Source organism: Anabas testudineus, chromosome 16 (assembly GCF_900324465.2).
Source record: "Anabas testudineus chromosome 16, fAnaTes1.2, whole genome shotgun sequence".
In the NCBI taxonomy this organism is placed as follows: Eukaryota; Metazoa; Chordata; class Actinopteri; order Anabantiformes; family Anabantidae; genus Anabas; species Anabas testudineus.
Window position 1 is genome coordinate 7,029,641 of NC_046625.1, and position 17,168 is coordinate 7,046,808.

Below are 17,168 nucleotides of genomic sequence, written 5' to 3' on the forward strand. Positions count from 1 at the left end.
ATGAATAATGTGGGAGGGTGATAGTAGATATCAAGAAGCTACAGTTACACTGATGACAGTGTTAATACTCCAATACAAGTTTTACATTTAGAAGCCCATAAGGGAAATGCTTTGCCTTGAGTATCAGAATCACATTTCATTAAATTTTACCATCTGCCCTGAACCAGCAGCACCCACCCCAATCCCCAACGTAAGCCTACTCCCAATCCAGTGCTTCCATCCTCTGCTCTGTGAGCAGCCCTGACTGAGTCTCTCTGGGAAGGGAACACATTCTCCTTTCATCCCCTCTTAGAGGACAAACATCAGTCCCATCTCGCCACCCATCCATATTCATGAACCGCTTATAAATATCTGATAGCAGCCTCGCTACAGCTGTTTAGCTGGGGGAACAACGTAAAGCGCCTCGCGCACACAAACATTTTCCCAGGGTGTGCATGCAAGTGCACATACATGCATGCTTCAGCATGTACTGTATTGTTCTGTCTTTTCCACACACATGCATACGCTGGTCGGAGGCCAGATCTCGGCCCTTCATCTCCCAGTGGTTCTACCTGCCTGGCCTCCGATAGCATCGGCTCATTGCAGGGCTATCGTTCTCCCTCACTCTCTTTCCCTCTCTCTCTGGCTTTAATTAAAGTGTAAGTGTGACTACAAAATGAGAGAGGAATCCTTAAGTGCCGTATTTACCTTCCCTCTGACAGGACTCATGCTTATCAGTGCAGCAGGAGTACTGGAGCTAAGAGACAGGGACTTCTCAAAGGCCTGAGTAATCGCTTGGGCCCCGCTCCCTCAACACATATATACACACAAACACGCACACACTTCACCCATCTCATGATGCCTCTCTCCTCATATGATGCATATGGAATACAAATGCTTCACAATTGCAGGAATTTAAATGATCTAATGAAACGTACAATAAAAACAAAGAGTTTAACTAAATCAACATTCATAGCACCTCATTAATACAAAACAAAACAACATAACAACGTGTGAAAGGGGAATTTCTTATGTTCAGTCATGTGGCTGTAGCGATTCATGCTAATTATTTGTCTATTAATTCCAAACAAACTGGAACATTTCACTTCCTATGTGCTAGATGTTTTTCCTAGGAAAGATATAACTAACACCAAGGTGTTGAGTTTAAGGGCTGTAATGACAGAACTTTTGATAAAAAACCTTGTAGACTGGTAAATGGTACATTTAGGTGTAGTGCACTAGAAAAAGTACGGGCAAACCCTTGTAACAAACACGAGGGATGACCTGACAGAGCAGGGGGAAAAGTTCAAATAAACAAAATGCAACCTCAGAGGTTGGACTATTATGACACAGTAACTAGTCACACCTGATGGATATCAGAACTGAATCATGCTCATAATATTTATAATCTCTATTCATTAAGGAACTAGTCTGAGAAGTATGTTTTCTTGCCAAGTAGATTATTAATGTTTTCATATCCTGAACAGGACAGAGCCGCAGGCTGAGCACTGTCCAAAGGTTAAAAAATGGTCACTGTTCACTAATAAACACAGATTATAATAAATATTATTATTAGTTATGCTAATAAATTAATATATAAAATTATCAGTCTTAAAGATGCTGGTAGACAGATTTCTCTTCTCCCCGTCATACAGGGCTAAGCTAGCTGTTTCCACTCTTAACACTAAGATGAACTAACCATGTGTATGTGATGCTCCTTAATTTATTTATTTTATTTTTTTTTATATTTTAACCTTTATGTTTGATGAAGAAGTCTCTCCACATTTTACCACTTGAAGCCTTGCAGCCATTTACAATGCAGAATCCTTAGAAGAGGAAAACAGAAGGGGCCTTTTTTTTCTGGGGGCTCCAGATTAGAATGGTGATATGAACACCTCCCTATCACTGTCTGCTAGTGGCTTTCTAATCACATCCCTGCAACTGATACTGAGGCAGAAACAGAACGTGAGAGGGAGGGTGAGCAAGAAGAAGAGAAAGGAAAGATAGAAAGAACAGGAGAGAGGCAGCTGAAGGCACAATCTAGGAAATCAAATGCCACAATGCAGCATGTGCTTAGTATGGCACAGATACAGCAATAATATTCAAAGGTGACATTGCAATCAGTGGACAATACTGGCATGGGTTCAGGATCGTAGAAGACCCAAAACTGCACTTCTAAGGAACTTTTTTGGTGTTTCTTTTCTTTTCTTTTGATTCTTTTTTTATTTACAGATACCTAACCGCTTCCAGTCGCTCCTCTTCTACTCTTCTCTAACTCATTAGAAACATTAGAATTGCTGATGCCGGCAAGAAAACACATTTTGCTTCAGTCTGAAGAATATCTTTGTTCTGTTTCCAATACAAATAGAAGGAGATTTAAATATTGCTCCTCTGGAGTGTGCCTGTGTGGCTGCGTGAGAGAGGGAGGCAAAGCGAGTCTGAGTGTACCGTGCGCCGCTGTGTGTTGAGTTGCGATTGGTTGTGCATACGAAAGGATGAGAAATTGTGTGTCTGTGTGTGCGACACTGTGTGTGTTCCCAGAGGGTATTTCTGTTTCTTGTGGAGAGTACAGTTAAAGCGAACAATAGGCAGTTCTGTGTTGCACGCTATGCAGCATGACACTACAAAACATCAACGACAAGGAAGACTACAGCTTTGTAGAGGAATCTGAAAGCCTTCTTTACTTGTGGACACTGTCCAAAACTGTGAACTTAGACATAAATGTCTTGAATACCAGTGATACACCTAGATAAAGGTGCAGTATCAGGATCCGATTGGAAAAGACTCCACAGGTGCACTAGTTTGTGTAGCCAAACTCAGAGTGATCAGTACAACAGAGCAAAGGTAAAACTGAAAACATATGAGAGTGGTAAAGAATAGAGCAGAAAATGTAACTGCTCCTGAACAAAGAAAGAAATCAAAGGAGTAGAAATGAGAAAAAAAAACTAAACAAAACAGTTGTAAATTAAAGGTGGAGGATTGAAAACAGAGAGGGGAGTGAGAGGCTGCAGCTAGCTGGCTCTCCTCATTAGCCATGCAGAGCATCTTGGCTCCTCTCCCACACCTCTCGGCTCATCATCGCTTGGGCCCTGGCTGCCAGCGCACCCCCACCTCCATGAACCATCCCGCTCTGCCTCATCCCTCCATCCCTCCCCTTCCAGCCCCTATAATCACACCCGCAATCACAGCCCCTAATTAGGTTAATTAATTTGTATCAGCCCTTGTAGGGACTTGGCTGATGAGGCAGCCATAATAGCGTCAGTGCTTGCCACCCCCCATGAAAAAAAAGGGGAAAAAAGATCTGATAGGAGTGTGTTTGCAACAAGACAGGACTATAAACTATGGGGTCACAGTTACCTCCCCACCCCCAACGTTTCCTTCAACTCCATCTTTTCTCTCCTTCAACTCCAACTCATCCCTTCCCCCTGCTCTAGTTATTCAATAACGGTGACACCGACACCTAAATAGTGATATATAACCCATTGTGTCACAGTGTTTCATTGTGTCCACTGAAATGAAAACATCCTGCATAATGATAACTTCGTCTGCATCTTCCCAGTGACATACTTCCATGCATAAAGTAGTGTGGTGTTTTGCTTGTTTGTTTACACTGTGTCTGTTGTGGCATTCCAAAAGTGGAAAAAAAAAAGTGTACTGTATGATAATGATTCTCTTGGCAGTTTGTCTCTGTAGTCGTCAGAGGCCAATCGAAGCATCACATTACAATCAGCGGCCCTCATCGCCCCTCATCAGGCCACTGACGAACAAACTCTGATTAACACCCCCATCTGATTACTGCAATCACCAAAGCTAACCACGCACAAGCACTGTCCCCCACCATTGCACACACACACACACACACGCTTGTGCGCACACGCATTCAAATATCTCACTGTTGAGCAGATATGAGGCACACATGTACACACAAAGTAGCTCTCATCACGCATCACCATGTAGTTACCATTAGAGAGGTAACCTTTAAAGAGGCAACACACGAACACATTTGAGAGACAAAGTGCATGGCATAAGTGTGTTTGTGTGAGAGGTAGAAGGACAGATTAAGACATCGCGATACGGAGAATATTGTAACAAACTTAGAAGAACCATGACAGGAGAGTAAACTAATAGAAGGAGTACTTCTTAAAAAAATCACACCTACAGTATCAAGGCCGAGCACAGTGTCCAGCATGTGTTTTGCCAGAATATTGCTCAATTTCTAAACACACCACTCCCCCACGCCATGCACATGAACTGGGTGCATTCAATTGTGATGCAAGCAGACACATGCATAAATATACACACACATGCAATCTCAGGCAGACAATGACACAGGGAGGCTGTGAGACAAGGACAGATCCGGTAGTTAAAGTGTAATGAACACGTCCCCGAGGCGCGTGCCTGGCATTCCCTGAATGATGGACTGACAGTAATACTGGGGCAGATGGGTGCACTCTATGCCCCGTTCAACTGCACACACACATGTACACACCCTCCCCCTGGTCTACCCTGTCCCTCTCTCCTGCAGAGAGATACCCCCTGTAGGTCTGATGTGGAGGTGGGAGGAAGGGTACAAGGGGTGCTGTGTGTGTGTGTGTGTGTGTGCGCACCTAGAGGTGGTGGTGGGGGGGGGGCACAAGTTTGAGGCCCCCGTCATGATTTAGGCTCCCATGCAAATTTAATCAATTCGAGTACCTCTCGACAGCCAGCGCTCATTAGCAGCAATTTAAAAAGGGGCTCTGTGATCCCCACCTCATTGCATGAGCCAGAAATTCAACTCGAGCACACACACACGCACACACACACACACACACACACACACAAACATGCTACAATATGCACACATATCCAAACATTCACACACAAATACACACACACACACACACACACAAAACGCATGCAAGTCAGGGGCACTGTCAAGGCTGTAAAGATTTTCCTTCAGATGTCTTCCCCCTGGCATGGAGAGAGACCCTGCCTGCACACCAGCCACCCCCTACCCTTCCCCCTTCCTCCCCCTTTTCTGTCCCTCCTCTCTATCCACTATACTTCAAAAGCCCCATGACACCCAGCGTCAAGTTAAAGGAGAGAGGGATCCGAAGATAAAGACTACCTCTCATCCCCCCCAGCCCTTGCATTCTGAGACACCCTCCCAACACTCAAACCCCAGGCTAGCTCTCTCTTCTCCCCACATCTTGCTCTCCAGCTCTCTGTAATTGGAGGATCGATTAGCACTGTCCTTAACCATCCTTAACCTCGGCCCTGTAAGCCAGCTTTGGAGCAGGGCAGAGCTGTGTTTGTGAATAAGGTGCAGCACTTGTGGTTCAAGTGCCAAGTTAAAGCCATGTAGGGAGGCATGGTGAAATGGGACTACTTAGCACTCTGTATCATCTTATAATAAAGTAAATGAAACCACAGAATCACCTGTGATTGGCTACAAATAGTTTTTTAGTTGCACAGATTTTTAGATAAATGTCTCTGAGATTGTGGTTTCATTAAAAACTGTTAAGTCTGTATCTACGGTAGATTAACTTGCAGATTGTAACTTTGCAAGAAGCAAAGAAGATGTTGTATTCTTCTTCTTTACTAGGGTGGCAGCTAAATCTAGACAAAAATAACTAAAGTCTCGCTGTACAATTCTTCCCTTCAAGCTGAGAGGTCCCTGCAATTTAGGCTACTGATACTGATGTTTCTATTTCACTAGCTACTTAACAGATAATCAACAAATGATGATGACGAATAATGAACTATTATTGTAGTTTAACCTGTCATAACATAAAGTGGATCAAATCAGCTTCACTGCTCTCTTTGTTCCACTTCAATCTGTAGGTAGCTCAGATCTTTCTCCCTATTTTCTATCAATGACTTGTTTTCTTTGCAGTTTGCAGCATAGATGTGAAATAAGTTCCCAATACATAACTTCTCATTTAAAAAAGTTTGATTACACTGATTTGTAACCACCAACATTTGCTTTTTAATAGCTAGAGTCAATTTCTGAATAGCAGAAATTAAATGAATGTTGATTTTCTTAATGAAATGCTTTGAACATTTTTTTAAGTAGTTCTTTCTTTCAGTCTGTACAGTTTTTTAAATTTAAAAAAGTTTAACAGAAACCTCATTTATGAGACACGTAAAACAAATCTGGACTAGACTTATACTTATTTTGTTATCAACAGCATACAGTTCAGTGGTGTGGCGCTTGTTATGGTTGGTTATTGAGTACTGAGTTTGTGTACTTGTACCACCTCTACCAGTATCTCATGGCTTGCTGTGACACCTTGCACCACTGGAAACAGGTATTTATTATTTCATGTAGAGTCTGATAGTTGTAGTACTTTATTTAGTCTCATAACTAATCTTGGAGAACAAAGATCCATTTATTGTACCCCTCCTTAACCAGGCTGCACTTTTTACTCTCATAACGTTGCTATATATTGGGGTCAATGTCACATCCTGCAGCTGTGCAACCACACAGAAGTCCATTTTTAACCCCCACCATTCCATTTCTTACTATTTGTTAGCAAACCTCCAGGGTCATTAACTTTTAAAATGCCGTTGGGAGGGACAGCATGGCCTGTCCAAGTCATCAAATGAATTATGAGACTTTTGACAATGGAGAAATGTCTGTCTATATCTTTCAAATCAGAAGGTTACTCATTGCCCACCCCTGTGCCCTGCCACTGCACACCCCAGCGTAAGAGTCCCATTCCCGTGGGGAATGAAAGAGGAGCTTGAAGTGGAACAGTGGCTTGTCTGTGCTTGGGTCGCACAGTCAGACAGGGGTCCCGGAACGGCGCACAGTGTTTTGACCGCTGGGCTCCCCTCGATGACCTCCACCCCCTCTGCTTATGGACATTAGGCCTGAAGGTCCCAATACACGCACACTCTTTCAGCGGTGTGACGCAGTAGCAGAGGGCATGGATAGTGGGAGGAAAGCAACAAGAAAAGAGGGGGGGGCGAGTTGGCCAAGAACGTCAATCACTCTTTGACGGATACAACACAATTCTGACATGAATGGTCAACCACTTAAATGCTGTAATGGACCTTGTATGTGCTTTTGTGACTTACAGTAAAGTCTACACATATGTGCACCATTTACTTTTTATGTTTATTACATACAAACATAGTGGATAAAGTATGTTTCCATGTGAATCCCTTGTAATTAATAACTTACATGCTGTAGACTCATGAACACAGATGTTAGCCAGTTCCAATGATGCCTTCAACTCTTTGGCTGTCACTCAGCGTTGTTTCTTTACCTCATTGATGAGTGTTTGTTGTGCTCTTGGGGTCATTTTGACTATCTGCCCACATCTTGGTAGAGTAGCCACAGTCCCAAAGTGTCTCCATTTGTAGATTGTTTGCCCAAATGTAGACTGGTGAATTTAACTTTCCCTTCTCAGCTTTATGTAAATCAACAATTCTTGATCGTAGATCCTCTGAAAGCTCTTTTTAGCCAGCCATGGCTCACATAAGCGTGTTCTTCTTGTGTGGAGCAAACTCAAAAAGTTTGATTCGTTTTTGTCAGTCAAAGTAGCTCTAGTCCACAGCTCCAAACTAATTTTCTTAAGTTATGCTAACACCTGACTCCAATTAGCTTTTTGAGTTCATTATTACAAGGGTTCACATACTTCTTCCCACTCACACCGTGAGGTTTTCATGGTTGACATGAAAGATTAGAATTTGTTTTGTGTTATTACTTTAGGCACATTGACTCCTGACTTTCTTTTTCTTGCCAACGTTTAGTCTTATGCATGTTTATATTGTTTTAAAATAAGCTTAGCTTTGTTTTTGCAGTAAATAGCAAAATGAGACTTGTGGTTCTTACAGCGATTGGATCTGACAGCAGCCAGACTAAGTGGACAATCACTATCACTCTTCCTCAGTTTCGGCCCATCGTGAGCTGCTGGCCAACCATTCCTTTGGTCAGCGGTGTTTGGGCCAAGGCCTCTGGTCTCTCTCCTTCAGGCCCTGCACCTTTCACTTTGCCTGGTGACATTTTCGCCTGGCTCTCTCTCTCCCCTGTTCTCTTCCAGTGTCTCCCAGGAGAGTGTGATGGATGGGCCCTGTTTATGAAGCTGCTGCCACCACAGTGATCAATCAAGCTCAGGTCACTGTGATCTGCTGCTGAGTGCTAGGCCTTCAGTCTGTTTCACACTATTAGCTGCAGAAATGAACACACAGACAGTTTGCCGGTCCTCTGTACATACATGACCACATGAAGGTTGACTTAATTTCTAGTGTGTTTTCTTCACCTGAGATACAGTGCTACAGTACATTAAAGCAGGGATATTCATACCCTGAGGTAGCAGAGCTAATCCTTCTACCCCATGCCACCGAGGCAACCTGATCAAAACAAACACACTGTCTTCTCAGAAGTCTGATTAGCCAAATGCAATACATCTATGAGACCTGGATAGGATGTGAGGAACACATGGAAAAATGACTCATATGGCTTTTTTTTTAATAGAAGACATTTTAACAAATTAAAGCGTTAAGAGCACAGGCATCAATTTAAAATATATTATAGCTGTATTCCATTCAGTGTCGTTCATAGAGGCCTGCTGTCACATTGTCATGATCTGAGATAGGTCCTCATACAAACTGATGTACATACTGTAGCTGTACCAATGACTACGTCTGTTTCTTTAAACAGCAATATCAGTGCAGAAACACAGCTGCAGCCAATAGAATTAAGAAAAGGTAATTTGGATTGAAGTAAACCACATAATCAAGCATTGACAATAATATTATTACCATCATCCCAATCATATTAAATCTCTATCCTTCTGTGACATATGAGAAGGGTCTAGATGTCTGTGCTGTATCCAAAGTCAAGGGCAGCAACAAAATTGTGTCCTTCACAGGACCTGTAAAGGCAAGAGTCTATGCTGCCACTATTCAAAGTGGCAAAACTTGTTTGTGTGCTCCTTGTCAACAAAACTATAATATTTCCAAGTTTATTTCAGTTTCCCTGAAATTGGTGATAAAATGTTAAATGAGAGAAGTCCCTGTGACACCAGAGATTATTTACAAGCTGTGATGTTTCACTTCACACACAGAAGACAACAAATTAATATCTCAGGTCAAATGGTCAAATTACAAATAATCCAGTTACAAGGTGTATGTGTATATGTCCATGTTGTCTTTTCAATGATGATGATGTGATAAGTGCAGCATGGGCATGTTATACATCTTGACTTTTGAAGCTGACAAGGAAGAAGTGAATGCAACCATCAGTCTAACTGGATTAAGGGTCCTAACTCAGTTCACTCCTTATTAATCAGGGATCCTTTAGTGATGAAGACTGAACTAAAACACACTGCATCAACTACTGTTTTATTCTCGCAACTTCTGGAACCGTGTTAAGTGTATGTAGCGCAGGTTCCTGTGTCTTCAGCCACCAACATCCAGCTTGTGCATTAAAGAACACTAATGACACCTACTGGTTCAAAATAAAATGCACTACCCACTCACAGAGACGCAAACTTAACAGCTCACACTACATCCTAAATTCAGATTCAGCACAGTGCCTTCCTCACAAATCACCCCGTCTCTGTCCACTCACACAACAACCATAAAAATGTAAAATAAAAACACAAACTATTATCCCAATAAACAGGCCAACCACAAGTTATCAAGCTTAAAGAAACCACATAACTCACAGTTAATGTTCTTATATTTATTTGAAAGAAACTAAAAGTCTTAAATATGTACAAAACTGAGGGTAGGAAATTTGTTATCCTTTCCATAGTGAAGAAGTCCATTCATTTTCCAGTCCGATTAGTTCCCTCTCAGCGTTTTCTCTTGGCCTCAAACTTGTAGATAGCTGCAGCATTGGGTGTCTCCTTTTTTACCTTCACTTTTTTGGTCTTATCCTGGAGCACAGGGCAAATAGAAAAACTGCGATGAAGACAGCCGCGTGAAATGGAAACAGAATTGTTTATTTTAAGAACCACCTCCCTCTCCTCACCTGTAAGTCCTTGCGGGTTTGGATCTTCTGGGTGATCACAAACATTTTCTTTTCTCTGTCAATCCTCTGAGAAAGGATCTTATATTGGTGCTTCCTCTGCCTGGCCAGCTTCTACAGGTACAGTGAATAAACAGGAGCCCGTTAGTGGGTCCAACTGCAAAAGCTACAGTAAAATGAACGAATAGTTCATTTATACTTTTTCTGAGATTCTAGAGGCACAATATCAAAACTGAACAAACAGAGGTGATCTACATTCACTACAAACACAGACCTTGATGATGCGGGGTTCGACAGCTCCCTTGATGCTCTCAGTCTCCAGGGTTTTCAGAGTTGGTCTGTTGTACACTCTGTCCACAAGCTCAGGAGCTGTGTTTAGCTGCTTTGCCAGGTCAAATGACGACACTGATGAGACACAGGGAAAAACTATTAAAACTTTCTACAATTTCAAATAATCTAAAAACTGTAGAAGTGAGGAAGCATCAGTGCACATCATTCATCGTTTCTTTTTTTATGAATAATGTTCTCTATAGGATTATTTCCCAGACATTTATATTTACCTTCCTTCTTGGAATCCACAAAAAATATGTGACTGTTTTTTTGTTTGCTGTCTGCATCCAGAAGATGAAGCTCTCCTTTCAGCCTCTCAATTTTCTGAAAGAAAATGATAGACGCACAAAGATTACAAGATGCAACACGAGAAGCCGTGTGCTGCGGTGGGAAATCTGTGCATCAGTTTCCCAGTTCGGTTTCTCAACTGAAATAATAATCCAAGTTAAAAATGGCAGCATATGTGATCCTGATGTCAATACTTGTAACAATATTTGTGGGATTATTCATTTGAAAGCCAGATTAGTGTATCTGACCGGATTAGCGCTCTGGTCTTCAGCTATGCACCAATAATCTATCTAGACTCCGTCTTAAACGTTAATTCAGACACATCAGGCTGTTTATGTGTGAGCTACTACAGGTGAAACACTTACCTTGGCTTCTGCAACCCTTTTCATCTCGACATAATTGATATCCTGACTTCTCATCACTTTCTTCTGCTCCTCTGTCACCTCCACTTCCTCCTTGGGTTTTTTAGCTACGTGAACTCCATCCTGTCAGTATGTCATAAAACAACACCATAACTTTACCTCCCAACTTTTGATATTAATAAAGTCATATGATATACACATTAGATCACAGGGTCAAATAAAATCCATGAATTACTGAATATACAAGCAGATGGCACAGTTGGTCTGGTATTTTAATTGAGTCACCTGCAGCTGAGAGTTGATCATGTTGAAGTAAAACTCATCTGGGTTTTTCTCCATCGCCTTCTTTCGCAGAGCAGCAATAGTGTTTTGTTTCTTGTGGTAGTCACTATTAAAACAGATAGACACAGAATTAGATCATAACTTATATATTATAATTATTTTAAGTCTAAAGGCTAGAAACATAAAACAGGCTGAAACCTTCAGTTTTAGTTATTATAACTCACTCTGCTCGGAGTTTGTAGTCTTTCTTCTTCTCCAGCAGCCCCAGATGTTTCCTAAAACCAGGCTGGTCGAACAGAATAATACAGTTAAACAGGTTAAAACAACTCTTTTAATATTAGTATGCATTGCGACGAGTGTGTAATTTGTTGATTTGCAGCTTGGTGCTAATGTGTGGACATCTCCAGCGTGTGTTGAAGCAGATCAGCTGGCTGCTAGCATGCTAACATGCTAGCCATCAAAACACAGAAACGCTCACCTGGGATCTTTCATGGTGGTTTCTCTGTCGGGATTTCAGAGCTTTCCTGAACGAAGACATGTTGGGAAAATGTTCCCCAGCGAAACAAAGCACAAAAAACTCTGTCAAAGCCGATGAAGAACCACTTTATAAGATCGAAATACAGTGAAGCCTCCCTGCTGCTTCCCTGGTAGCTCAGACACGTGGTTCCCGGCTGCTTCCGGTTATTTTAATTTCCTCCGCCGCAGATTCACAACTCGCCCTGAACGCATCACATGTGCTACAGATGTTGAGCATTTTATTAATATAAATTATATTAAATTTATTAGCTGTTACTTAAAGGGAAAGAAAAGCAATACACGCCACTCTTTTAACAAAATTAATTGCTTTAAAAAAAAAAGTGTGGATTGTAGGAGCATGTAAAAACCTCTCGGGGGCGCTGTGGGACAGATTTTTAAAAGGCTGTGTTTTAATTAGTGATGGGACGAATAGACCCGTTGAACTCTGCTGCAGCCTCTGATCAAACTGAGCATTAGTCTGTGCAAACATAGTATTTTGAGTGTGTGTCTACCAGGTATGATGTAGTTAAAATTATATCCATGTTAAGCTGGGGAGTTTTTCAATGTCCAGTTCGCCTGTCCTAGGACTTGGGGTGGTGTATGTTGCAGGCTACAGGTTGTAAAGCTCCTTAAAGCGAATTTCTTATTTGGGCAGCAGACTATAAATAAAACGCTGTTCAGCTACAACATTAAAATGTTTCTCACCTGTCATGATCATCATGATCAACCACAGCACTGAACCCACCTGGTGGTTTTTATGTTGTGGCGGATCGGGGTCAGCATGATCGCTCTGTGAGTTTGCAGCCACATACACAGCAGGCTCTGGTGCACTGTGTATTGTGACACCTGCTCATCACGACCTGCGTTAAAGTCTTCTTAAGCTGACTCCTGTCGACCCCAACATTAAAACCACCATATATTATTAATGCTGTGGCTGACCAGTGTATAGTTCTCACAAGAGCCAATCTGCTATATTGTTGTATTTCTACATTTACTGACGTAAAGGATATTGATATGTTTTCCTCCAGTAGCATTTTGTCAATAAATCATTTAGAAAATAATAATTTGATGGAAATAATACAATGTGAACCAGTTTGCTTATAATCTTATCTAACAACGTCATTTAAGTTTAAATCCCTGTTATATTTCACGTGGCTTTAAATATTGAAGACCACAAAAGTTGCAAAATACATCTTACTGGCAAGAGGAAATGGGATTAATCATATTTATCCAACAAGAAGACCAATGTAATTGGTATCTGCCATTCTTAAACAGTGTATAAGCCAGAAACCTAAAACAAGTGAGGTCTGACTTCGAATGTTTTGGCTGCACTGTTCATACACCAAATTATTTTGGTCATTATAATGAGGGCCTGTATTTGCCAGAGTGCACAGTTAACACTAATTGGTTACAAGTTTATGTTTTTCCAACACAGGCATTTACTGCATGTTTCCACTCGGGTTCCAGACCCCTGTTTAGATTTATGTCCAGGCCAATAGACGTAAAAGAGATTACACAAAAACTGTAATATGTCGCTCCAGCAGGAAATAAACTGTAATAATCACATCGGAACCGTCATTATATATCTATAAATATAGATATATAGGGATATATATATCTATATATATAGTGGGGAACTATCCACTTCCTGACAGGACATTTTGAGGAGAGAAGAGACAAAGACAAAGCCGCAATGGCACCAGCCAGAGCGATATGCCCCCCTCCCCACCGCAAGGAATTTGTTTTATATGTGTGAGATTTGTCCGGTATGCAGACTGTTTTGTGGGTGATGAGACCTATGAATGGGATCAGTGTTTCCACATTATGTCACTGGATTGTTTATCAGTCTGATGGCTAATGACCCTGATTCCTGTGAAGATTTCAGCCCAAGGCCTGCCTGATACACGCACCCACTAACATGTGTTTAACTAGGCAAACACAGACGGCAGCCAGAACTTACGGGTTAAATGTCTTGCGTACTGACTTATTGGGCTCCGTGCTGTTTAATTCATGTGAGTATTTATCATTACAAGTAAAATACCTGGTAAGCCACAGCAGGGGTAAATACTACTTTGGAAATCAGGGGCTTGTAACAAGCTGATGCAAGACCAAGAAGACAAGAGGTTGTGGGTTTGTTCAGGGTCAGCAGTGGAGGAATGCCCTTGTGGGGCAGATGCACAGCCATTTGATTTTCTAATATGACCCTGTAAAAATAACACTGCTGACATATTGTAAGACTGGAGCACTTGGGCTGAGCTCAGGGCTTTGGTATGTCTCCCCTGACCATGGTTGGTCCTCATCTGCAGTAAGCTGCCAGGCCAGCCCAGTCAAAAAATGCATGAGCCAGAAGTTTCTCCTGTGTGATTATTTAATTACGTCCACTAAGATGTATAAAAGGAAAAGAAAAGAATAATCAGACGGAGTCAGAAGTCAGCTTGTTAAATAGCTTAACATTAACTTTAAGTGTTGCACTTAAGAACAATTTTGTGCTTCAAACATGGCAATTATTCCTTTACTCCACTACAGTGCAGATGGAGGTATTAGTCTATTTACCCCACTACTTTTATCTGACAGAAACTTTCACCTATACCATACCTATAAACCCACTACTGTTTAAATTACATTGTTTTGTTAGTGGAACATATTTTAATTGTTAGATCATGTGCTTAGTACTTGAGTAAAGAATATGTGGAGTACTTTTGGAAGCAAGTGCTTGAACCTTTACATGAGTACTGAATTAGTACTCTGTATTACTTTACTCATTTCAGTTTTGTGCAACATTATACTTTGTGTAAAGTGCACACACTATATGTCTGAGGGAAATTTCATACTATGTACTTATATAGTACATATATTTTTTATATATGTACTATATAAGTACTATATAAGTATATATTTTTGAACAGATAAGTTACTTTTCAGATTCAGATGCTACATAAGGAAACATATGATGCATTTTTAAAGATTATACCAGGGATTCCCAAACCTTTGTCACATTGTGGATAAGTATGTGACGCTTCCACCAAACCTCTTACATGATTTAATCTAAATAACAAACACTTTTTTACAGAATGAGATGCTGTTTTTTTTTTTTTTTTTAAAAATGCAGAACCTTCACTTTAAGTAGAGAAATTTTACACTGTGTATTGCCTAAACTCTAAATCATCATTGGACATTTCCAATCCCAGCTTTATGTGTAAATATTCCCCTGTACTTCTTGATGGCCAAACAGTAGGTGCACTCCTGGGTGGGATTCTCACTATAGTCCCTTAACCACAAACTCTTGTAAAACAAAAATGGTCTACAATTAAGTGCCAATAAGGTACTTATTTTCTCTGCTTGAATGTTGAGACTATTTTGTAGCATGACCTGTTTTATACTCCAGACAATCACAGCCGTAAAGTGCTGAGACGTGGAAGGATTTCAGATGAGGTGCAATATACTTCAGGTGCTCTGTAAAAAGATATGATCACAATATCGTCAAGTTCGGTTGATGGCCTCTTGATAGATTATTGTGAGTGTATCTTTGAAAGCCAGCACACAATTCCACATCTCTGCTGTATGAAAAACTACAAATACATCGTAAATACATTTTCAGTATCTATTGTCCTTTTGATATTTTGTGCATTGCACCACTTTGTAAAATAATGTTTTTATTATTGTTTTTGATAGATAAGATGCAGATGTCCACAAATTCCACTCATGCATGTGAAGACATTAGACACATATTGTTACAAGTCATACATACATATTAAATTACTTAAGTGGCACTTGAACAATTTCATAGTCTGCTGTTCGGGTCATGATGCTTAGTTAAAAGTGGAATTTCTCCAAAACCACACATTAAAGAAAAGTGTTTTACAGTGTAGCACTAATTTAAATTTTATGCAGCAGAACATCATGTTAACCAAACGTCATCATTACTCTACACATGCTGGATCAACAGTAGTGTATTTTTATTTTAACTGGGGTGGATAATACCTTAATTAAACTTAAATTTTGACTACCCTTTTATATATAGAGCATACAGAGGAGTTGTGCCATCTCATTGCTGAATGTAGAGGCCAAGATCTTCCATGGGTTCTGGAAAAAACCTGACCAGCCGTCTCTTGAACTTATTATTTCTGAAATAAAATAGGTAGAAATGTGACAAGAACTACTGTTCAAAGATTTTGACAAAGAAACAAACAGAGAAGCAGTAACCAGGCCAGTTTCCCATGATGAATTGACAGGCATCTATCCTTTAATTTGTTGCAAGCTTTCTGAGAGGACCACACCTCACAGTGTAAAATTAGAATTTATAATTAGGGGGTTGTGGAGAATAAAAGGGGTCAGACTGGGTTAAACACTCTTTCAGTTATCACAGGACCGTGAAACACAGGAATCACATGTTATGGAAACATCTGTGTTTTATGTGTAAAATCTTGCAGCTGCAAAAATAAGGTCAAAGACTTTACAAAAGCACAATGAAAATACAACTATATGGATGTGAATGAGGATGGTATGACCTTACATTTACTGGACACATAGCTGTGTTTCCTCTGTGACCTTAGCTGTATATACAAATAAATTGTGTTGTACAGATAGCCCAAAAAGATCTTGTGAGTTGTTTTTACCTGTTACTTTCAGCCAACCAGCTGAGGGTGGTGTTGATCTTTTCACCTACTCTTCAGCAGAATATGAATAATGTATGCTGCAAATTGTCAAACTATTCCTTTAGGTGTTGCATGATAGAATTAGTCTCCATGAGTTAGTTAGAGAACATTGAATAGTTGTCATTTCCTTTTGTTGTCGGCACACAAAATGTCTTATTACTCAAACTCTAGCGTCATTCTTTTTGAGAAACTGGCAACCAGTCTGAAAACTTAATGTCATGACAAGGAGTAGAACAATGCTATCTATCATACAGGGTGGTACTTCTGTCAACAATACTGTGTTTTTATACGGTGGGTACACACTGATTAACAGTAATGATCCAAATGATCACATATAAGGTTCCTTCCATGTATGACAAAATAACAGCCAGCTGGTGTAAACGTCACTCCCACTGCCTGAGTCACTACAAAGATGAAACATCAGGACTGGAGAAAGGACCCACGCTGTGAAATGGAGAAGAACAGTTCAACAGCTGCATACGCTGGTTCTTACCCAGTTTGGTCATGTCAGGACATAACAAAGGATAGTCAACAAATGACACTTGAGAGCAAAGCACATGCATGAAACAGGATGGTGCAGAGGTGCAGGAGCATTATAGTGAAGCTGATAAGTCTTATTTTATACTGTTAAGCTGTGTTTTGTGTGATTGTTGTTTGAGACACTGAACAGTACATATCACTCCAGAGTTCCTTCACCATCCTCAGGTTTCATTTTGCCCTGTCAGTACTTAATGTGGTCCCCACGCCCCTCAATCAGAAACCCTGTTAGATACAAGCCTGGAATATCCAGCA

General features: G+C 40.7%; 1 protein-coding gene across 1 annotated transcript; it reads right to left on the reverse strand.

Annotated features, from left to right (window-relative positions):
• Positions 1-9,640: 9,640 nt before the first annotated feature.
• On the reverse strand, positions 9,641-11,870 carry utp11 (UTP11 small subunit processome component). The gene is made up of 8 exons (XM_026372136.2): positions 11,684-11,870; positions 11,430-11,491; positions 11,209-11,311; positions 10,927-11,046; positions 10,504-10,597; positions 10,218-10,348; positions 9,947-10,057; positions 9,641-9,851 (listed from the first exon to the last, which is right to left on the reverse strand). The coding sequence occupies exons 1-8, from the start codon at positions 11,741-11,743 to the stop codon at positions 9,768-9,770; spliced, it is 765 nt and encodes a 254-aa protein (XP_026227921.1). The 5' UTR covers positions 11,744-11,870; the 3' UTR covers positions 9,641-9,767.
• Positions 11,871-17,168: the final 5,298 nt, after the last annotated feature.

Bases quoted from the DNA above. Each gene is read 5' to 3' on its own strand.
- utp11 (XM_026372136.2), bottom strand. From the start codon at position 11,743: ATGTCTTCGTTCAGGAAAGCTCTGAAATCCCGACAGAGAAACCACCAT. The intron at 11,312-11,429 runs GTGAGTTATAAT...CTGTTTTAATAG, and splicing joins GACTACAAACTCCGAGCAGA to TGACTACCACAAGAAACAAA. The intron at 10,598-10,926 runs GTAAGTGTTTCA...ATTTTCTTTCAG, and splicing joins AAAGGGTTGCAGAAGCCAAG to AAAATTGAGAGGCTGAAAGG.